At 40.5% G+C, this 24358-nt stretch overlaps 1 protein-coding gene across 1 annotated transcript in view; it reads left to right on the forward strand.

The window, feature by feature from the left end:
* DMD (dystrophin) overlaps nt 1–24358 on the forward strand; it is a 1698782-nt gene that overhangs the window by 973636 nt on the left and 700788 nt on the right. The window contains exon 45 of the mRNA XM_060087208.1: nt 1788–1896. Within this exon, the coding sequence (XP_059943191.1) occupies nt 1788–1896 (109 nt within the window). The remainder of the gene's footprint in view (nt 1–1787; nt 1897–24358) is intronic.

Consider the following 24358-nt stretch of genomic DNA (forward strand, 5'->3'; position numbering starts at 1 on the left):
GAAAAGAGTTATATTCCTTGATGTGATAGTAAATGTTTAGCAGCACGCACTCTGGGAGAAGAAATTAAAAGCCGTGATTTGACATGATCTCAGACACAATAGAATAAATAACCTTAGGAGCATAGATGATAGTTAAAATAGGAAGTGATGACTTTTTAGTATTTATTTTAGCATTTATTCCCTTGGCAGCTTTCCTTAAGTGGGATTCCTCAAGAAAATTAAGTCCTATAGAAAATGATTTAAGGACATATTTTTTTATTTTTGTCAAGGATGGTACATATCTAGTCCATTGTAGATGCTTAGGTAACTTATTACTTATAATGGACACCTTAGGCCTTGGTCCTGGACAATCAGCATCAGCATCAACTGTACAATTGTTAGAAATGTAAATTCTTGGACCCCACTCAAGACCTATTCAATCTAGAGCTCTGGGGCTGAGAGCCAGCAATCAGTGGTTTAACAAGACCTCCAGGTGATTCTGATGGTCCCAAAGTATGCGAACCACTGCTCCAGGGTATTAGGATAAACTCTCCCCCCAATCCATTGAGAAAGTTTGCCCTACGACCTCTGAGTCCTCTGCTTCCAGCTAATGGAAAAGGAAAGAATGGGTGCAGAAACCTTATTCTATTTTTTTTTTTTTCATGGTACACGGGCCTCTCACTATTGTGGCCTCTCCCGTTGCGGAGCACAGGCTCCGGACGTGCAGGCTCAGCGGCCATGGCTCACGGGCCCAGCCGCTCCGCAGCGTGTGGGATCTTTCCAGACTGGGGCATGAACCCATGTCCCCTGCATCGGCAGGCGGGCTCTCAACCACTGCGCCACCAGGGGAGCCCTCTACTGGCAATAAGTAATCTTATGGTTACCCAGAGGTGCACTGGAAGCAGCTTGTATCTGCTCATGAGGGTCTGTTAGCAAATTTTCAGGCATTTTGTGAGCTACTTGACATTCTCTTGGTAAAATTGGCTATAGTGGGAGTATTTACACCACAGAAATTAGAAAACACTAAAATCAGTTTTTTCCCCCAGAGAGCCAATTATTAACATATACCAACACATCACGGACCATATATGGGCTTGGCTGACTCTACTGGGAGCTCTGCAGCTATAATGACCCTCAAAATGGTCCTGCTTTGAACCAAATTGGCTCAGCTTTTATACTCTCACCTTGATCAGTCCTTGAATGAGGGCTACCCTGGGAAGGGAATGCCCTGGGGCAAGGCAGATCTCTTCAGCTGAGACAGTCCCTAAAGGGACTGATAACTGAAGGATGTCTACTGAAATCTTCTTCACCATTTGGGACAACAGTCCTTCCTTAAAGTAGACTCTGAGAGGCTTATCCCCATGTGTACCACAGCCCCTCTCTCCAAGACTTGCTAATAGGATTGATCTGGGGTGAGTGAGGACAGTAAGATATTTTTAATGTTCTCTGGAAAATTCTTGTATGCAGCCACATTAGATACTTTTTAAAAGAGTCAAGCCAATTGCTGAGATGATACTGTTTTTTTTTGTTTATTTGTTTTGCTTTCAGTAATGTTTGCGCTCTACCTCCTTTCAGTGAAATTGCATCTGGAGCAACAGCCTGTATGCAGCAAACAACTGATAAAAATTTGTAGTGTGGTTGGCTAAAATAATTAAAATACCTTGGAAAGGAATTCCACCCAGAAAAGTTACTTTAGAAATAAAATACTATAGACATACAGTAATGTATTCACAAAATAAATTAATAACTTCATGAATTAAGTTACTTCAAGATGTTAAATAAATAACATGTGTGCTTTTCTATTAAAGAGGAAGTTAGAAGATCTGAGCTCAGAGTGGAAGGTGGTAACCCATTTACTTCAAGAGCTAAGGACAAAGTGGCCTGGCCCTACCCCTGGACTCACCACTACTGGAGCTTGTAAGTATGCTGGATCACATTCTCTGTGGCTGTAAACACTTGCTCAAAAGCACAACAGTGAGATGATCCCTGGGTAAAAGGGAAAATGTGTTGTAATTCTGAAAATAGGAATAAACGTGTATTATTTACTCTGCAAAATGTCTTAGAGTAGGTTCCTTAGAAATAGACTGATTCAGAGTATGGAATGACAAAAGTATATTGGGGTGTGTTCTCCAGAGATGCACCTACAATGAAGAAAGGTCCATGGCAGCGACAGCAGAAGAGGCTGAAGGGTGATTTGACTGCAGCAGAGGCCTCAGCCAATTCCACAGGGGCCTTAGAGCTGGGCTGCTCTGCAGAGCTGTCCTGAATTGCAGGAGAGGGCCTGGCCTTTGTATTCCTGAACTAGGCAGTCATTGCCCAGGGGCTGCCCGCTGGGAGGAAAGGGAGATCTTAGAAGATGCTTCTGGGGCCAAAGGCAATTCCAAGTAAAGAATACCATCAACAACCAGTACTCCCAGTAGCAGGGATGGGTGTGTTGTCCCTGAAGAAGGAATCAGGGTAGAGCTCCAGAGTAGCCTCCAAGACTAAATATGTGAGGATTCCATCTCAACAAATCCTATATCCTTTAGATAATCTTCTTCAAATATGCCTACACAAATTCCTGAAACCACAGAAACACACACAGTCCTCCTAGCACTTCCCCCTTGTCCCATTTAAAAGAAATCTTAAGAGCTCTTCCATTTTTAGTTTAAGAAAAAGAAAAATGGACCGTGGCTACCACAATTAGACTTGGGAGAGGAATGTTTCTTCATTTAGCTATAGTCTTAACTTTTGTTTTTATTGCATATTTTCAGTCTATGTCATTTCACTTTCTATTCATTTGTTAGTAGAAGGTATGCATAAAATCTCATGGCAATGTTAAGGCTGGCTTTGAATCTCATGGACAAGGAGCCAGAAAACTTCTCTGCTGTACCAATTCTATAATTAAGCAGAAGTAAAAAAACATCCTTGGTTGTTTTTTTCTGTTACTGTTTTTTGCTTCCTTTTTTTTTTTTGGTCAATCTGGGACACCACAATTGCTATATCAGGGTTTATATTCAACTAATTATATCAGGTTTATTTCTTTTTACAACCTGTAATTTTTGGTTCCCTCAGCACATATGCATAGTTTGTCCCTATATAATCATTTATTGGTATTCGTTCTCTAGCTTTCTCCTGTATGTTCAGCCTCAGACTCTCTAACTCTGTAACAAGATTGGGTTCCGATGATTTGTTTGTAAGTTTGTTGAACTCTGAACATAATTATGGGTTTATGCCCCTATTTAAGCTACTATCACGTGCTTGGAAGGTTCCAAAGGCAGGGCACAGAAATCTGTTTAACCTGTAAAGTACCTAGATGTGACAATAATATTTCTAATGCAGAATAGATTCAAAGTTCCAGTTTCGGTTTCCAGAAACATATTTAATCTGTCCATTTAATAAATATTTATTGAGTAACTTCTATGTATTGAACATCATACTAGGTGCTGAGGATGCAGCATAGAATAAGTTAAGGTCCCTCCCTTTATGAAACACATATAGTTGACCCTTGAACGACATGGGTTTGAACTGTGTGGGTCCACTTATGTGCAGAATTTTTTCAATAGTAAGTCCTACAGCACTACATGATCCACAGTTGGTTGAATCTGTGCATGTGGACATGGATACAGAGAGCAGACTGTAAGTTATCCATGGATTTTTGACTGCAGTAAGTCGGCAGCGCTAACCTCAGTGTTGATCAAGGGTCAACTGTACTCTGATTGGAAGAGAAAGATGATGAGCTAATAAAGAAGAAAACAGATACTATCTCGATATTGTTCAGAGTTATATAGTCCACAGATTGATATCAAATGGACACTTACTAGAAATGCAGAATCTCAGGCCTCACCTCAGACCCAGTGCATCAGAATCTGCATTTTAATAAGATCCCTAGGTGATTCGTTTGCACACTGAAGTTTGAGAAGCACAGTTATGGAGAATAAGAAAGCAGGGTAAGAGGAAAAGTGAGTGGGAATGAAGACACGATTGTCTGTAGTTGGGTCAGTGAAGCTTTTCTATTAAGAGAATGCTTAAGAACATGAGAAAGTTGATGGGAGTCAGGAAGTAAGCCTGGATGTATATATCAAGGGGAGACTGTTCCAGGCAGAGAGAGAACAACCAGAGCAAAGGCCTTGAAGTGGAGGAAGATGCGGGAATAACAAGGAGACCAGTGAGGCCAGAGCAGAGGGAGAGGGGACACATGGCCAAAGCAGAGGAAAACTACATCTTTCATCTCTCCTCCCCTACTTCCTTCTCCCCGTCTGAGAGTCTCATCTGCCTTACTACTCCTTCCCTTCCCCCACTTCCTCCACATTGCCACCAGTAGGGAGAGTCTGAGAATGCCCTCAGCTCCAAGCCACTGGTGATAGCTGGTGGAGTTGGGGCCAGAGCTGGAGGAGAACTGAGGGAAAGAGGAACTTTCTCAAAAGCAAGGCCTTTCATTCCTTATAGCAAACTGACACAGAGCTGGGCATAAAGTAAAAATGTTAAATGCACAAATGTTAAATACAAGTGAGTCAGGTCCAGAGCTGGGCACCAAAATGTTACTAAATTCAGGTCCGGCTGCTCGCCACTTGAAAATCAATACCTGAAAGGCAGTTGTTGGTGGAAAGGAAAGTTGCTTTTAATCAGAAAGCCAGTAATCTGGGGAGAAGGTGGACTCATGTCCCCAAAAAGCAACTCCGAAGATTCTGCTTGGCCGTGAAAGTTTTAAAGGGAAAAGGGGAAGTAATCTCAGTTAATAATTGGGATGGGGGTCAGAATCATTGCCATCCTCCACTGCATTCAGGCTTGTCGACTTCTTGTGATCTTTCTTTAGATGTTATCTTGTTCACACAGTTTGTTCATGAGATTGCTGAAAGGGAAGCTAGGGAAGAGATCTGGTCATCTGTTAATTACTTATTCTTCATTTCTACTTCTTTAATCTATGGAGAGAACAAACAGGTTAGGCAAGGTAGTGTGTGATCAAAAGATTTGGAAGGTGTGCTAGGGCCAGAGGTGAGTAGAGCATGACGGTGCCTGGTTTAAAGTTAGTGACAAGACACAAGGCACCTCCTGCAGAGAACTCTTTCCCACAAAGCGCTCTTTCCTGCCAAAAGCTGCTTATAAAATCAAGCATTCTTTTTTTCTTTAACATGGTGGTTTAAACATCAGAATTGAATTAAGAATGTTTAACTTTCTGGAAGTCAGGAGTATAATCTGAAATAAATACATATAAAAAGGGAAAATATAATTTGTAATACAGCTCTGATATATGATGATTATTTCATACACTATATTGTAATACAATATAACTTATCATTCATTGTAGTAAGTTTTTTCCGTTGCACTCCTACTGTTGTGCGAGCTGCTTTTACATACACGTCTTTATCCTCAAAATAATTGCCAAGTATATATGGTTATACACAGTATTTTTAAGGTAAGGATCTCAAGGCTTGGAGGGAAAATAGTTAGATGAAGGCTACACAGCTGGGAGGAAACAGAGCCAGGATTATAATCCAAGTGTGTCAGGCTCCAAAGCCTGTGTTTTGTTTTGTTTTGCTGTGCCTTGTACTATCTCTCTGTCCAAGAAGCTAACAGAAATTCTAGATATGAAGGCAACTAGCCAACAGTTAATGTTATTTAACTCAGTCTTAGATGTATGGGGAGTAAAAGTGAAATATGTTTCTCTGTCTTTTTCACTTAAGGAGTAGAAAAAAATCAGTTTATTCTATTTGAATTTCTTAGAACCATAGAACTCTGAACCTAGAATAATCATTGAAAGTATCTAGTTGAATATATTTCTTCTGTATGTGTGGAAACTGAGGCCCAAGGGGCCTTTTTAAAAATACTAAACCAAGCTCCTTTATGACTGCTTACTTACATTATGTCATGTGATGAGGTGGTTCTGCCTGAGTTGTATAAATTATTTCAATTAGCAGGACAAATAGGCATGCTGGAAAAAAACTTTTTGTAGTTGTTGCTTAGATACCTAAGTGTATCAGTTTTCTATCTCTGCATAAAAACACCCCAAATGTAATTGCTTAAAACAAGTGTTATTACTTGCTTATGATTTTGTGGGTCTGCAGTTGGGCTGTGATTAACTTAATAGGTATTCTGAAGGTTTTGCTAGGGGTCATTCATGTACATGCAGTTATCTGGCAACTCAACAGGAGCTAGATGGATTCTCTCAAATATCTGACAGCTGGCTGTTGGCTGGAGAACCTTGGTACTTCACAAGGCCTATCATCCTCCAATAGGCTGGACTGGGCTTCATTATATGGCATTCTCAGGGCATTGTTTCAAGAGGATGAGGGTGAAAGCTACAAGATGTCTTGACGCCTAGACTCTGTAATTCATACATCACTTCTGCTACATTCTATTGGTCGAGGCAAGTTTTCAGTGCAGCCCACATTCAAGGGGCAGAGAAATAGATCTCCCCTTTTGAAGGGAGGAGCTGCAATGTCACCACAAAGGGATGGGCATACAGGGATGGGAGGCTTTATTGTGGCCATCTTAACACCCAAACCACTACATTGAAGAAAAAGGGGAAAAGCAGAGATCAAAGTGTTGTTCTATATGCAGTGTCCTATGTCAGTGACTCTCAAACTTTACCATCATCAAAATCACCCATTTTTTATTAAAGCACAGATTGTGGGGCTTCATTTCCAAAGTTCCTAATTCAGTAGATCTGGGGTGACACTTGAGAATTTGCATCTATAAAAGGTCCCCAGGTGGTGCTGATGCTGCTGGTCCTGGGACTGCACTTTAAGAACTACTGCCATAGGCCTATGGTGAGTGGGGAAGGAGTTCATCCCTGCTTCCTGCCAGCAACCTAGTGTGGAACCTGAGTGAGAGCCAGTGCTGTGGATGCCAAAGGGACCTCCATGTTATTTCAGGACCACCTGCCCCAGGACCTTGTAGCTTGGGAGTTCAAGTAGATGTACAGCAGGCCTAGGCAGTATTTGCCTAGGAGAGCAGCTTAGAGACCTGTGGGGAGAATAGCCATGCTTATACAAAGCTCCCCTGGAGACTCTCATAAACGTTTAGGTAGGCAGGACTTTGAATCAGACTGAAGGCCTGCTTGGCAGATGGAGGCAAAGAGCCAACAAATCTGGTTGTAAATGTCAATGTGAATCCTTTCTTATCCACAAGCTGCTGGGTCTGGGAACATTCACATACCACAATACCCGATTTAGCATTTCCGAAAGAAATTGCATATAGAACATGCTTCATGTGAAGACTCCAAATCGGGATATTGGAGTTCTTCAGATTTCCCAGTGTAATAACTGTGAAATGAATGACCATTGTATAAATAGACACATAGAAGTGCCAGTTAATAGAGGTTTCTAATTGATTAAACACTGGTAAAACCATCTCTTCCTGTAATTAATTTTGGAGAGAGCAAGTCTCAAGTGTAATTAGGAAAATGCTGCACTGGAGGTCAAGAAGCCTAAATTCTAATCTCAGCTGTGCTGCCAACTAGATAAGGAATCAACACACTCTTTTTGTAAAGAGCCAGATAGTAAATATTTTCAGCTTTGTGGGTCATGGGATCAACTTTGTCAGTGTATACAGCCAAACCATAGACAATATGTAAATAAACAGGCATGGCTGGGTTCCAATACCACTTTATTTACAGAAACCAGAAGGGGGCAGGTGGGAAAAAATTTGGCCCTTCATGGCCTACCCATATCCCCTCAGCACTAGTCCTTCTTGTAAACCCTGAGGCTTCTAAATGCAAGCACCTGGGACTCTGCCCAGGCACTTTCTCTTGCCATAGGAGCAGCTCACCCACTTGCAGAGCAGGTTGGAAGTGCTGGGAAGGAGGCACCCCTAGAACAGTACTCACCCACTGATGGATAGAAGTTGATGCATAAATACTGTGCCCTCTTTATTCCTTGGGTAGGACAACTCCAGGGCATGGTTCACACCAGACGTCTCCAGGGCGTTGAACCACAGTTGACCACAGTGATAACCTGTTTATTAGCATGCCCTGCAGAGACTTCCTTCCCATTCCTATTCATCTCCTTACTCTTCCACCACAGCTTTCTGGTATCATCTACCAATTAAACTACTTGTAATTAAATCCTTGTCTTAGAGCCTACTTCTGGGTGAACCTAAATTAATACAAAAGGTCTTAGAATTACTGCCATGGTTTTACCTTTTAAATGAGTTTTGTTGTGATTCCCATTTTGTAGATGAGAAGACCAAGGGACAGAAAGAGTAAAAATGTGTCCAAAGTTACAAAGCTAGTAAGTGGCAGAGTGGGTATTCAAAGATTCATCTCTGTGATGCCAAAGCATATGCTGTTAATCGGAACACTACATCTCAAGCAGTGATTTATTTATCTCCATCTGAATTTTTGAAGGCTATACTTAAATACCAAACACATATAACATTATTTATACATTTATTAGTCAAACTTCACTTGCCTCTCTAGAGTTGAATAAAGCATCCCAAGGCTATTTCAGTAATACTTTAAATATCTAGGCAATTTGAGAAAAACATGAGGTTAATTGGAGCTTAAATATAATCTTGGCATACTATTTATTTGTTTGATTTAAATTGTGAGAAAACAATTCATTTATTGTGAAAATGACCTTCGTTTATCTGTCATGGTCATGAGAGAAGAAGGAAGGAAGCTGTCAATTAGTTCTCACATTCTTACTCCTCCTTTGGGTCCCCACCCTTCTCAGAAACACGAGGAGGAGTGTCACCCTTACCCCTTCCTGTTTTGGCTAGGTTTCCAACTGTTTATTCTGCTTCAGCTGAACCCTTCGAATAAGGCATATCAGTTTCAGCCAAGTCTTTCTCTGTCTCATTAACAGCTGACTACTTTACTGAAAACACCTAGAACAAGGCTATACCATCATTGGTTTTATAATTAAAACCTCTAAACCTTAAAACTTCCTGAAAGTCTAGGACACTAGGCGTAAGATTTTATATCAGAAAGTGAGGTCCCCTAATCAATTATGACAACAGGATAAGAAATGAATTTTTGACCCTCCCCAAGAGAGTTCAAAGCCCTGAGGAACTACAGAGAGCCTCCAGCTCTTGGCAGCAATGAACTAACTAATTAATTAATTAACTAACTCATATTTGTATACATCAATGAGGTGAGGGTGCTTGAAATATAACGAGATATGGTACACTATACAAAGGAAATTGACAGCAGTAAACCCTGGCTGGGGAGGCCCCAGTATTGGTCACATTGATCAGAAGGAAGTCTTTGGATGTAGGCCATGGGAGTCTTTGGTCTCAGGCCAGGTTCTTCAACAATGTTCCCTGGTTCACTGGGAGGATGTAACAGTGGTGTCATTGTTAATATCCAAGAAAGTGATAGACTGTGAAAACTAGAGTATTTAGATGTTAATATCCATTTTGTGATGATGAAGTTCCCTTTGTTCTTCCTCTCTTAACCTTTTGGCAGTTTTTTTTTTTTTTTTTTTCTTTTTGCGGTATGTGGGCCTCTCACTGTTGTGGCCTCTCCCGTTGCGAAGCACAGGCTCCGGATGCGCAGGCCCAGCGGCCATGGCTCACGGGCCCAGCCGCTCCGCGGCATATGGGATCCTCCCAGACCGGGGCACGAACCTGTATCCCCTGCATCGGCAGGCGGACTCTTAACCACTGCGCCACCAGGGAGGCCCCTTTTGGCAGTTTTATTACTTCGTTACCATCTCCGTTTAGGGCTGAGCTTTGGGGTCTGAACTGGCAAAGGAAGAGAAGCTCCAATCCATCATTTCTAATGCTTATTGGAAGCATTCCTGGAAGTTTCAGAGTGTGTGTGTGTGTGTGTGTGTGTGTGTGTGTGTGTGTGTGTGTGTAGGAGGAGGATAACATCAGTGGTTGAATAAAGTATTCTGATCATTGGAGATTTTTCAATTACCCATACCCTGCATTTTAACAGAAGTAAAGGGTTTATTACAGTAAAATTACCTTAGCCTTCTTATATTATTTAACTCCTTCTAAAAAAGGACCTTTGCTGGAATTCACTATAGAATATACCATAATGTTGAATTTCTTCTCAAGCTCTTATCAAGGAGAAATTAGAACTGTTTAAACATATTGATGAGAATAGGTACCCCACAGCTCACAAAAGTAAGGCTTCTCCATATATTCCTAATATTTTCCAAAATTTCACTTAATCATTTTGAAATTGAATATAACTTAACCCTCAAAGAAAGAAAATTCCAAAAGGAAATTGTAGCAGTTTGCACTTAAATTGTAGATTCTAAGATTGTGATCTGAAAGGCCTTTGAGAGGTCATTCATTCTCCTCCACTATCTTCACGAAAAGCTCTTTCTCTCTCTCAGAAGCAATCTTAAGGTTAACTGCATACTCCTTTTAAAAATCAAGAGTAGGTGGCGTTCCACCACTGCTGATATACTTAAAACCATCTTTCAACTGCCTAACCCAAGTTCCAGTTACTGTCTAAATTACTTTTTGAGTAGGAAAAGTACATTTAGACATTCTTTGAAGTCTGTTACTTAATCTCCCTTCAAACTTTCCTTTTCTGGCACAGATCAGGTGAGTGCCCATGGCCTATGAATAAAAAAACTGTCTCAAATATTTAAAACATTCCTGTTTCTCCAGTGTTTAAACATCTCTGTGCCCCCGCTTCTAACCTCCCAGGTGTGTTTTCCATACTTTTCTCTGTTGTGGGCTTCAGAATTGGACCCAGTTCCGTAATTACCATTCTACTCATGACTCAGTCACATCACAAAGTCTGCATACCCTTTTCCTACCTTTATACGATGCTATCGTTCTGCCTGCAGTAATGTTCTACTGGCTCGTACTAAATGTGACAACTATTTCAGGACCTGGTATTTTTTTCTTGGCCGCATTTTAGCTTAGCCAGTCATGTCCTTCTGTATTGGAACTTCCAAAAAAGGTTTTCTTTGTGATACAAAGTATCTTTAAATTGACTCACATGATTTTATCATCAGCATTTATACATACTCATGTCTTCCTCATCCTAGAACTATTCTACTTCAACCATACATACTCCTCCAGGTACTGCGAAATCTCTCTCCTCTCATTCATGGCCACTCCTTTAGAAAGAGTCATCCACATTCCTCCCTCTGTTTTTCCCCCCACTGCAGCCTGGCTGTGTTACCAACCGAACTTGGGTCCACTCGGCCAACATGCCCCAAAGCCAGTCTACTGACACTGGGTTGTGGTGAAGGAACGTACGTGTTTATTGCAGGGTGCCAAGCAATGCTCAAAAGACCCAAACTCCCTGATGGCTTTTAGGCAAGGGTTTTTAAACACACTGTTAGAGGAATAGCGTCATATGCCTCATCAACTCATGGACCTTCTTCTGATTGGTTGGTGGTGAGGTAACAAGGTGATGTTTTGAGAATCTCAGTCATCAACTTTCTAGTTCCAACCAGTCCGGCGTCTACATGCTTGTGGGCAGCATGGAGTCACCATGTAGTCACCATCCTCCACCGGCAGGGGTCTTAGTTTCTGCAGAACAACTCAAAGATATGCATCACATTGTTATGTATGTTCCTTCAGGAGGAACTAGGAGTCCTGTGACTCTATTGTTTTTTTTTTTTACATCTTTATCAGAGTATAATTGCTTTACAATGGTGTGTTAGTTTCTGCTTTATAACAGAGTGAATCAGTTATACATATACATATGTTCCCATATCTCTTCCCTCTTGCATCTCCCTCCCTCCCACCCTCCCTATCCCACCCCTCTAGGTGGTCACAAAGCACCGAGCTGATCTCCCTGTGCTATGCGGCTGCTTCCCGCTAGCTATCTATTTTACGTTTGGTAGTGTATATATGCCCATGCCACTCTCTCACTTCGTCCCAGCTTACCCTTCCCAATCCCCACATCCTCAAGTCCATTCTCTACGTCTGCGTCTTTATTCCTGTCCTGCCCCTAGGTTCTTCAGAACCATTTTTTTTAGATTCCATATACATGTGTTAGCGTACGGTATTTGTTTTTCTCTTTCTGACTTACTTCACTCTGTATGACAGATTCTAGGTCCATCCACCTCACCACAAATAACTCAATTTCGTTCCTTTTTATGGCTGAGTAATATTCCATTGTATACATGTGCCACATCTTCTTCATCCATTCATCTGTCGATGGACACTTAGGTTGCTTCCATGTCCTGGCTATTGTAAATAGAGCTGCAATGAACATTTTGGTACATTTTTTTTTTAATCATCAACTGCTTGCATCTGCTCTTTGCAACTTGGGAAGGCCTAGGAGACTAAAGCCTTTTTTCTGCAAACAGGCAACGGAGGACACAGAGAGGCTTTTGTACCTGGGAAGGCTTCGCCGGGTCCTGCTTGGTTTCAGTCCGCCCTTTTCTTTGCTGCTCCTCAATCCTGAGGGGAACAGGGGTGGGACAAGAAAGGGATTACAGTTTTGGATAGAAAAGTTAATCGTAAACTCGGTAGAGGAACTTGGTTTCAGGGGGACTCGGTTTCAGGTGTGTTCCTCCGTCAGTCCACTGAAAGTATCCTAAGGCCAGAAATGACCTCTATGTTAAAATACCATTTCAATCCTCATCTTTCTTTTTTTTTTTTTTAATTTATTTATTTATTTTTGGCTGTGTTGGGTCTTCGTTTCTGTGCGAGGGCTTTCTCTAGTAGCGGCGAGCGGGGGCCACTCTTCATCGCGGTGCACGGGCCTCTCACTGTCGCGGCCTCTCTTGTTGCGGAGCACAGGCTCCAGACGCGCAGGCTCAGTAGTTGTGGCTCACGGGTTTAGTTGCTCCACGGCATGTGGGATCTTCCCAGACCGGGACTCGAACCCGTGTCCCCTGCATTGGCAGGCAGATTCTCAACCACTGTGCCACCAGGGAAGCCCCGTCAATCCTCATCTTTCTTAATCTCTTAGCAGCATTTAATGCAGTTGGCCCTTCCTAGTTTGAAACATTTCTTCTATCCCCTCACATACATAACACCACCCTCTTTTTCCTCTCACCTCCCTGGCCACTCTTTCTCAGCTTCCTGGCTGGCTCAACCTTCTGTCTTTGGATTTCAAATGTTTAAAGTAAGGTAGGCATGCTTTTTTTTCACATTCTTTAATCTCTTGAGTAATCTCATCCACTTGCATGGTTTCAAGTACCAACCATATACTGAAGTTTCCCACATTGTTACTTTACATCTACACCTCTCTTTTGAGTTCTAGATCTATATACTAATTCAGAAATTATAGCAGTGGAAAAAAACCAGATAAATATTCCTGTCCTCGTGGAGCTAATGTTTTTGTGGGAATAGACAATAAAGAAAATAAGTACATACTATATATTTGCATGTTATGAGGTAATACTGCAAAGGGAAATAAAACAGGGAAGAGTGTAGGGAGTATGAGTATGAAGTATAACGGTGGAACTTACAGAGACTTCATTAAAAAGGTGAAATTTATGTGAAGACCGAATGTGCTCAGAATGTGAGCTAAGTGGATATCTAGGGGAAGAACCTTCTAGGCTGCAGCATTCCAGGAACGGCATTCTAACAAAGGCCATGACATGGAGGATGACTAGAATTGGAAGAATTTCCAGTGGGGCTGGAGCACAGTGAGTGAAGGGGAGAACAGTTAAGAGATGAGATTACATCAGGGAGAGCTTTAGAGGTCATGGCGATGACTGACTTTGTGTAAGATGAAGACGTAAGAGAGGCTTTTGAGCCCAGCAGTGAGATGGTCTGACATGTTTCAGCAAAAACTTTCTGGATGTGTTAAGAATAAACTGCAGGGAGAAGAGGAAGGTGGAAGCAAGAGAAGACCAGGTAGGGGATTAATGCAATAATTTAGGTGAGAAATGAGGATAGTTTCATCTAGAGTAGGGGCGGTGGAAGTGATGAGAGGTGGACAGATTCAGGGTGTGTCTTAAAGCTAGAGCCAACAGGATGTGCTGACAGATTTGATATGGGGAATGAGAAAATGTGATGAGGTTTTTCACCTGAGCAAACTGTAAGGCTGATGTTGTCATTGACGGAATTGGGGAAAGTGGTAGGAAGTACAGGATGGTGGGAGGCAACATAAAAATCTCTGATTTGTACAAACTAAGTTACATTTGCCTATGAGTTAACCAAATGGAGGTGTAGTGTAAGTAGAGGGACGTATGACCTGGAGGTTAGGAGAGAGATCCAACCTGGAGATGTAAATATGCAATTGTTAGCACAGAGCTGAGCCATGAGATTATGCTAATTAAAGCCAAACAGTAACTATAGATGGAAAAGAGAAGATATACAAAGATTGATCCCTGGAGGACTTCAGTGGTAAGAAGTAGGGATTATAGTAATATGTTCTGAAGTAGGAGGAAAACCAGGACAGAGAAACCTAGAAGCCAAGTGAAGAAAATGAATTAAGAGGAAGGAACTGATAAACTGTATCAAATGTTGCCTATAAGTCTAGCAAGAAGAAGCCTGAGGATCACCCTTAGATTTAGCAAACTTGCATAGAGTGGTAGGGGGATGAAATATGCTGATCAGCATGAATTCAAGAGAACCCATGCATCCAAGAACTCACTCAATGTCTGCACTTGGATGTCCCCCAGACTCTTCAAATGCACCACATGCAAAACTGAGCTAGTGAATTTCCTCTTCTCCTATCTCAGGAAATAGCAACACCACCCACGCAAGCCCGTACCAATAAGTGATCCTGGATGGAGACCTTCTACCTCACTTTCCTCGTATAATCAACCACCGAATCCCACTGATTTTTATTACTTAAATATCTTTCAAGTTATTTTATTATATCCATCTCCATCCCTTCGGCCACCATCATATTTTACCTGTATGTTTGCCTCCTAACTGATTTCATTCACCTCCCTCTAATCCATTCCCCATATAAACATACTCCATAAAGAATAATCATGCAAAATGTAAACCTCATCCTATTATAATCCTGTAATGGTGCCCCATTGCTTTTAGAATAAATCTCCAAATCATTAACATAGCCCACAAGGTCTTACACGATGGTACTGCTACCTGCCCTTCTTGTTCCACTGTCCACCTTTTTCTTCAAAGTCCAGCCCTTCTGGCTTTCTTCAGTTCCTTTAGCATGTCTGCTTCTTCCTGGACTCAGCATTTCCACATCTACTGCTCTCACCTGGATGATCTCTCCTCTCATTCATCCTTTAGATCTCAGCTGCACAGGGTCCTTCCTTGATCGCCTATTATACAATCTCAAAGTATACCTTTTCTTTTTCATATCCTTACCATTATTTTGATTAATGATTTTTGTAATTATTTAACTTTCATTTGCTAATAGATTGTAAGTTCCAAAAGGATCCTATTTTATATCTTATTTATCAAAGTATGCCCTTTTGTGTGTGCAGCTTTTATTCAGTGACTAGCTTGTGGTAGATGTTAAACCTCATATATTTTGACCAGATAAACAGTACATTTATTTTAGAGTTGGATCAAATAAAGTCGACCTCCCATGTAATTATAATACGAGAGAGATTAAGTGGTTATGTGGTTGTCCAGCTGTTTAGTAGAAGAATCTGGACTCAAGCCCACATCTCCTGAGTTTGATCTCAGTGCTCGCCAATATTCTTATATATCTCAACTTTTATTTTTCTACTTAGACATAGCTGATAGGTACGCCTATCCACACATTCTCAGTGGTAAATCCAAATTTTTTTAAGACTGCTGTATTGATCAAACAGGGATGTGCTGTGGCTTTGATGCAAATCTTGCAGCCTAAATCTCACCCCCATCTCATTCCTTAAGTCTCATTCTTGACTGTGTCTTGTTATATAATTTGAGAACCTCTGTAGTCTAACATGCTATGTTCCTCTTAAAATTTATATTTATTTCTTCTCTCATCTTCAACATTTTAAAGAAAATATGTTTTCATCTCATTTTCCAAAGTACTTGCCAGCCTATGATGAGTTCATTAAACAGACATTCAATGTAGCTATTCTAATATTTATGCAAAATTGCTAACAGCACTAACTATACCAGTGCCTAAATTGAATGATAACCTACCATAGGAAAAAAAGTCAGAATTATAATACCTTCAATTCTTTCTTCTGAGATAATTATCACAACTTCAAAAAAATTGTTGTCCCACATTAAAAAGCAGAAGCTAAATAGCATGAAACTAGAAAAGTGGGAGACACCATTAAAATAAAATAATTAGTAGCCTCCACTCGCCGCAACTAGAGAAAGCCTGCGCAGCAACAAAGACCCAATGCAACCAAAAATAAATAAATTTATTTTTAAAATAAATAAATAAATAAAAATAAAATAATCAATCTCCCATGTCACTTCAGTTTCCCAGGACTGTTCTTTCTTCTTGAAGAAATTTATGGATAAAAGATATAAATAAACTTCCTGTGTTTACTGTGGATTCTAAGTGGAGGAGGTAGTTTTCCTTCTCATGTTGAAGTGAATAAGAATGCTGTTTCCTTGATTATTAGTATTTTTTATTGAAGTATAGTTGATTTACAATATCGTGTTATTTTCAGGTATACAGCACAGCGATTCAGATATATATATATCTGAATATATATATTCTCAGATTCTTTTCCCTTATAGGTTATTACAAAATATTGAGTATAGTTTCCCATGCTATATTAATATATTTTTAACCCTATGATTTAGTGATAAGCATTTTTGCTTACTAAGTCCAGCAAGCCCGAAATAGGAGCCCTATTATTTTTCCTAATGATTCTTATTTGTTTAAGGTAAAATGTGCCTCTTTCTTTTGAACCTGCGCTCCATGTTTAACAAATAAGGACATAACTCAGGACTGAATCATGCACTTTGATTTGAGATTTATTTTCAAGAAAGGACCCAGTTTCACAAGAAATTTTATGTTTTCCTATATGGCTGACATCCACTCCCAGCAGCTGAAAGACAAACTTGTCTAATAAAGCTTTCAGATTCAATTTGCTCTCTGCATACAGCTTGAGGATCTCTGGAGGTCATTCACAGCATGTGCTGCAATCCCAACAGGGAGAAGTAATGAAAAGAGTCTGGTTAAAAAGCTGACACTATCCTTTCTAACCTCCTTGAATGTGAATATAATAAGCAAGTTTACAGACACAAATCTCTGTGATTCTGGGGATTTCCATCTTGATCTCTGACTCCAAGGAAGAGTTGAATGCATGGATTTGTATCTATTATCTGGGTGAATAAATGCTTCATATTGAGCATATTGAGGAAAATATGCTTTACAACAAAGGTCTGAGGTAAATCAGGGAAAACAACGTTGTCACTTCATGTTTAACTCTGTTAGAGGGTCTCTAAGATCTCACAGTCTGGTTCTATTCCAGTAATACCTAGGTATATCAGAGCTTCGTTCAAAAATAATGCCTGTTTTCATTTCGATTATTCCCCCTGGCTTTTGCATTGACCCAAACACACCTAATATTTATCTTAGAGCCAACATGCATTAATGCCTTGCTCTGTACCAGGCATTTTGGTAAATATTCCTTGTGGATTGTTCCATTTAATCTTACAACAGCCTTATAAGATAGGTTCCACATTAATTCCTTTTTTACCATAGGAGGAAAGTAAAGCTTACAGAGAGTTGTTATCCCAAAGACAATCAGCTGCTAAGTAGGCACAGCATGGCCCTGTATCTCCCTAAACTTCATATCTGTCTTTAAATCTTTATGTCAAATGTACAGGTGATGCAATGGACTCCATAGACTGTAGAATCAACTCTACTATAGTGTTCATACTTTTGTAACATATTTTCCAAGTGCAATTCAATAGTAATAGTCCTGCTTCCCCCTTTTTTCTTCTGTTACGTGACATCGAAATCTTATATTAAAGCTATGTGGGTGGACTTAGGTCTTAAATAGCAGCACCCTTGATGCTTAGTACTAACCTTGTAGATATTGAAGTGATTTCAGTAAAAAGAAATATATAATAATTTCTTCTCTTCTCTTCTCTTCTCTTTCCTCTTTTCTTTTCTTTTCTCTTTTTCTCCCCTGGAAGATAGGGCCATGGGAATGAAAAAAGAAAAGCATTGAGATGATAAACCTGATTCTCCCACAGTGTTACTGTTTAGCTTTATTTATTCTCCCAGTTCTGTATCTGTCAGCCCAAGGTCAAACAACCAGTACAGTGGCAGAATTATAAAAAGTAGGTCTGAGAGAAGACCACAAGGCACTGTAGGTCTAATGCCCTGCTACAGTTGGAAATCAATTAAAGAAATCTCTTTAAACAGTGCTTCATTTAATCTCCTCTTAAAGAATACCACAACCTTCTTGATAAACTCTGTGTGTGTGTGTTCAGAACTGACTTTCCAAAAATACTGCGTAGTCTTTTCTTTGTTCGGTTGCTGCGGTGAACAGGTGGACCCCACTGTTTACTTTGGCATGAAATAATTGAACATTGCCTTGGACTTCATCCAACCAAGCACACAAACCAGAAACCTAGGGTTCATCATCATCTTCTAGAGACCCCCCCCTTCTGCCCTCAAAGTCACAAATGCCCCTCCAATATGTCCCCATACCTCTCTTTGCCTCCCATCTCCAATTTCAACCAGTCCACTGCCCTCCTCCTTGTTATGCGTCACATGGTAGGTCTTCTTAAGATTTCACTTGAAAGGAGTTATATGCTTAAGAAGCACTAAAAGCCCCTGGACTAGATGATGTCGAAATTTCTTTGAAAATAAAAGGGGGTGAAGTTAACAGCCTTGTTAAGAACTCATCAAAATGGACATTGCTGACCCCTCTACTAGCCAGTGTCCCACTTAAACATGCCCCTAGACCGGAGTATATTTTTCACAACTGGATAAATCTGAGGCATTATAGTAAAAGGCAACGTGAGAAAGGCAGTGGGTGCAAGTGGATTGAAATGAATGAGTGGGCAGACCTAAGCAGGCAGAAAAGATGAGGACGGTAATAAGCCATACTAAGAGATGCATGCTCGAGGAATAAATTGGCAGTGGCAGAGGAACTAAAGGAATGATGAGGTGGGTCAGACTGCCACATGAAAATCAACTAAAACAAGTCACGACTACAGTGAGCAAAGCTGGAAATGGGAAAAACGAAACATTCAAATCTGTATGATCATAAATAATAAAATTCTTTACAAGTTTATAATATCTACTTTGATCTTAAAAATATCTCTCAAGAATGAAGATTATCTTTTTGCTGTAGTTAGGGAAACCAAATAAGCAAAGACTCAAGACAGAAGCTTTAATATTCCTATTTCTAGTCCGTTATTCCTCTAACTACACTGGGGAGAATAGGAATTTATTCGCGAAATCATTAGCACACTGCAATTAGGGGATGCCTTTTGAAGCTTGGAAGATGTAATTTGGGATAAATTTTAAAAATGCTTATTTTTATAAAGTAAGTTATTAGTTTATAGAGTTGACTATTTCAGTGAGAGGTATAGGTTAATGACATAAACCACTTCAAGAAGGTTTTAGATCAGGGGTTGGCAATTTTTTCTTTTTTTTCTGTTAAGAGCCAAATAGTAAATATTTTTGGCTTTGCAAGTCAGAAGGTCGACTACTGCTACTGAAATGCAAAAGCATCCATAATCACTACATAGATGAATGAACGTGATTTTGTTCCAATAAAACTTTATTTTCAAAAATGGGTGGTGGGTTGGATTTGGCCTGAGAACTGTAGCTTACTGACCTCTCTTGCAGATAAATACTTACAGATAGGTTCATATTAGTTAATAAAGAGAATATGGGATTGTTGAATGTACTTCTCTAATCTTTTTAAGGCTTCCTCCATGGAGAAAATTATTTCTTATCAATAGTGTTTTTAATGCTTACTCAGAAATAAGAATACCGTTTGCCCAGCAAAGAATGGAAATTTGTAAAGCCCTTATGGTAAATAAAGAGATGGTGTGAAACACTTGGTACAACTATTAAGAATGTTCCACTATCATTTGAGAAACATTTAGACATTGATAAAAGTTCCACTTATATAAATAGAATTAAACCTAAATCATTTTGTCTGCACTTTGGGAACATTTTCCCATTTTAGCAGCAAAAGCACCATAAAAAGGGGGGGAGGGATAACTAGATTTTAGATTTTTTATTATTATAAACATATATAGGGCCTCCCTGGTGGCGCAAGTGGTTGAGAGTCCGCCTGCCGATGCAGGGGATACGGGTTCGTGCCCCGGTCTGGGAGGATCCCATATGCCGCGGAGCGGCTGGGCCCGTGAGCCATGGCCGCTGAGCCTGCGCGTCCGGAGCCTGTGCTCCGCAACGGGGGAGGCCACAACAGTGAGAGGCCCGCATACCGCAAAAAAAAAAACAAAACAAACAAAAAAAAAACATATATATTTTATTACTGAGGTACTCTTAGGTAGGTATACTTAAGTAGAGGTAATAATTTCTATATCACCTGGAATCTAGTGCTCACTGTTCTAGGGATGACAGTGTTATACATCACTTCTGAGCTTGCTTTGAACATTGAAACCATTAGCACACTTCTACAAAGGTGGAATGGTCTTCCAAAGAAGCATAATAGATCAGCAGAAAAGGGCTATCATAATGCCACTTCGACTGACTAGCACTTAAATAATGAACTAGGTGGAAAGAGATAAAGTATGTAGTTATAGCCAGCAGGAGATGTCACTATCAGGGAGATGAGAAGCCATTTCCCAATATTCTCTTAGTTATCGGTGAAATTCTTTCTCCAACTGTTAGTTCTAACTTTATGAACTAAAAAAGAACATTTTTCAAGAGAATTAGAAGACAAGGCTTCCCTGGTGGCACAGTGGTTGAAAATCTGCCTGCCAATGCAGGGGATGTGGGTTCGAGCCCTGGTCCGAGAGGATCCCACGTGCCGTGGAGCAGCTAAGCCTGTGTGCCACAACTAATGAGCCTGCGCTCTAGAGCCCACAAGCCACAACTACTGAGCCTACGTGCCACAACTACTGAAGCCCGTGCGCCTAGAGCCCATGCTCCACAACAAGAGAAGCCACCGCAATGAGAAGCCTGCGCACTGCAACGAAGAGTAACCCCCGCTCGCCGCAGCTAGAGAAAGCCTGCACGCAGCAACAAAGATCCAACGCAGCCAAAAATAAATAAAATAAATAAATTTATTTAAAAAACGAGAGAGAGAGAGAGAATTAGAAGACAAGACACAGACTGGGAAAAAATATTTGCAAAAGACACATCTGATAAAGGAATATTATAAAAAATAGACAAAGAACTCTTAAAACTCAACAATAAGAAAACAAACAGCCTGATTAAAAATGGGCCAAAGCTTCTTTGTGGTGCTGATTTGCATTGCCCGCTTGTTTGGTTGGCCAGGAAGGGCGTATGCGTTTTTTCCTGAATATATTCGGGGGTTCTGCCTCTTTGTGTGCTTTAAAGGCGAGTCCAATCTACCTCTTGAAAACTGTTTCCTGCAATTCTGCCTTGCTTTCAAATACTCTTCGTTGCCTTACCTCAATATATTTTTGGACGATAGTTATCATTTATAACCCTGCAGGTTTGTGAATTGCAGTGCCCCTGAGCTCCATTTTTCAACTCGCTTATTTGTGAGCTGGCCGCAAATCCGCAGGATTGCTTCAGGCCCTATTGTGGTTCCAGGGGGCGGGCTGAGCCTTTGGTTAATTCTTCTTCCTGATTGGAAATTAGTGTGACATGTGCCTGTCCAAGCACCTAGAGCTAGTCTCTCATTGGTTCCCCCTCTTCCCGTTCATCCTCCGGACAAATTGCAAACTATTCAAAACAGGAGGTTAAAGGTGCTGATTCTCCAAGTGGGGAGATTGTTAGTAAAGCGGCTGGAATGGCAAACCCGCACACCAGGAGATGAAAAATGAGGTGCGTTTTAGAAACCCTTCCCGATCACACAGTGTACCATCGTCTGGGTTTCCCATGCATGTTTTAGCTGTAGGAAGATTTCCTTGAATCTGGAGATTTGGGACCCTTGGAATGGGTACCATGCAGTATTACTTTAAAGGGTCTGCATTTGCTCACCCAACCTCAGCAATCCTGTCAGCCCCAAGATTGTCCAGCCTTATGTCTCATCCAGCTGTGGCTCTAGATGTGGTCAGTCCAGGTTGCATCATAGCCCCTGAACGAATTTTGTAAAAATTTCTCTCTCTTTCACTGTCTTTGTTTTTCTTTTTTTTGTAATTTATTTTTATAATGGGGTATCTGATTTTCACTGCTGTGTCTATGCCGCTTTACACCCACTTGATTCACTTACAAAGAGATATCAATAAATACTTTTTAAGATTAAAAAAAAATGGGCCAAAGACCTTAACAGACACCTCAACAAAGAACATATATAGATGGCATATAAGCATATGAAAAGATGTGCCACATCATATATCATTAGGGAAATGCAAATTAAAACAATGAGATAGGGCTTCCCTGGTGGCGCAGTGGTTGAGAGTCAGACTGCCGATGCAGGGTACATGGGTTCGTGCCCCAGTCCGGGAAGATCCCACATGCCCTGGAGCAGCTGGGCCCGTGAGCCATGGCCGCTGAGCCTGTGCGTCCGGAGCCTGTGCTCCACAAGGGGAGAGGCAACAACAGTGAGAGGCCTGCGTACCGCAAAAAAAAAAAAAAAAAAAACAATGAGATACCACTACATACCTATTTGAATGGCCAAAATCCAAAACACTAACACCACCAAATGCTGGTAAAGATGTGGAGCAGTAGGAGCTGTTATTCATTACTGATGGGACTGCAAAGTGGTATAGCTATTTTGGAAGACAGTTTGGTGTTTTTTTTTTTTTTACACAAGAAAACATACTTTTACCGTACAATCCAGCAATTCCACCCCTTGGTATTTTTCCAAAGGAGGTGAAAACTTATGTCCACGCAAAAGCCTGCACATGGATGTTTATAGTAGCTTTGTTCATAATTGGCAAAACTTGGAGGCAACCAAGGTGTCCTTCAGAAAGTTAATGGATAAACTATATTATAACCAAACAAGAGAATATTATTCAGCACCAAAAAGAAATGAGCTATCAAGCCATAGAGAGACATGGAGGAAACGTAAATGCTTATTACTAAGTGAAAGAAGTGAATCTGAAAAGTCTACATACTGTATGATTCCAACCATATGCTACTCTAGAACAGACAAAACTGTAGAGAAAGTGAAAAGATCAATGGTTGCCAGTGGTGCTGAGGATGATGCAGAGAGATGAATAGGCAGAGCACAGAGGATTTTTGGGGCAGTAAAAATACTCTGTGTGATACTATAATGATGGATACATGGCATTATACATTTGTCCAAGCCCACAGAATATATAACACCAGGAGTGAACCCTAAGGTATACTATGGACTTTGGATGATTATGATGTATCAATGTAGGTTCATCCTTAATAAAAAATGCACCATTCCTGTGAGTGATGTTGGTAATGGGGAAGGCCATGCATGTGTGGAGGCAGGGAGTATGTGGGATATCTCTGCACCTCCCTTTCAATTCTGTTGTAAACCTAAAACTGCTCTAAAACTTGTCCTAATTTTTTTAACTTAAAAGAGAACATTTGGTATGCATTGGTATCATTAATTTATCAATACACTAATTCAACAAATAACTTATTAAGCCTTACCATGTGCTCTGTTATATGCTAGATGCTAAGGATACAATATTGACCAAGATAAACACAATTCCTGGGCTCTCAGAAAGTAAGAGAATTAAATAGCTATATGTTACAAATACTAGGACATATAATGTTATGGAAGAATCATAGTCCAGTCGGGAATGGGACAGTTGGTAGCTGTCATGGAAAGCTCTCTGGAAAAAAGGAATTTTGAAATGAGACTTGAAGGATACATAGGTGTACCTAGTCCAACAGGTGAGGGGGGTGGTGAGGTTGAGAGTTCCAGGCAGGAGAAATGGCATAAGTGAAGCATCGAGTTGGGTGAGGGGCAGGTGAGGAGGGATATGTCAGGGAGGGGGTTGTGAATGATGCTGAAAATGCCATGGTCTTAAATTGCTCTTTAAGGAATATTAGAGAAATCAATCACATTTTATTTGAAGGACCACTGAAAGCCCCTGGAGCATTTTAAAGAAGATATTTACATGATGTACTTGGGTTTTAGAGAACTTGTTCTGCAAAAGTGTAGAGAATGGATTAGATAAAAGTAACACTGGAGGCTGTTCCAGTAGTCCAGGTAAGCGATAATGATGACTTGAACTAGGGAAGTAAGAAAGGGAATGAAGACAAAAAGGAGACTAAGGAGATACTGGCATGTAGAAACAACAAGACCTGGTAACTGATTGGACACAGAAGCAAGAGATATGGAGAACCCATATAGAATACCCAAACTTCTAGCTTGACAAACTGGGTGGATGGTGGTGGAAATTACCAAACTGTGGACTATTTTAGGGTTCAGGGGGGATGATGAGTTCAATTTTGGACATAGCAGTTTGAGATGCTTGGAAGACCACTAATTAACTAGCCATATGAGTCAAGAGAGAGGTTTAGGCCAAAAATACGGATACCAGAGTTGTCAGTATGTACAATAAAACATAGCAGAAGTCTCAA

This window comes from Mesoplodon densirostris, chromosome X, assembly GCF_025265405.1.
Source record: "Mesoplodon densirostris isolate mMesDen1 chromosome X, mMesDen1 primary haplotype, whole genome shotgun sequence".
In the NCBI taxonomy this organism is placed as follows: domain Eukaryota; kingdom Metazoa; phylum Chordata; class Mammalia; order Artiodactyla; family Ziphiidae; genus Mesoplodon; species Mesoplodon densirostris.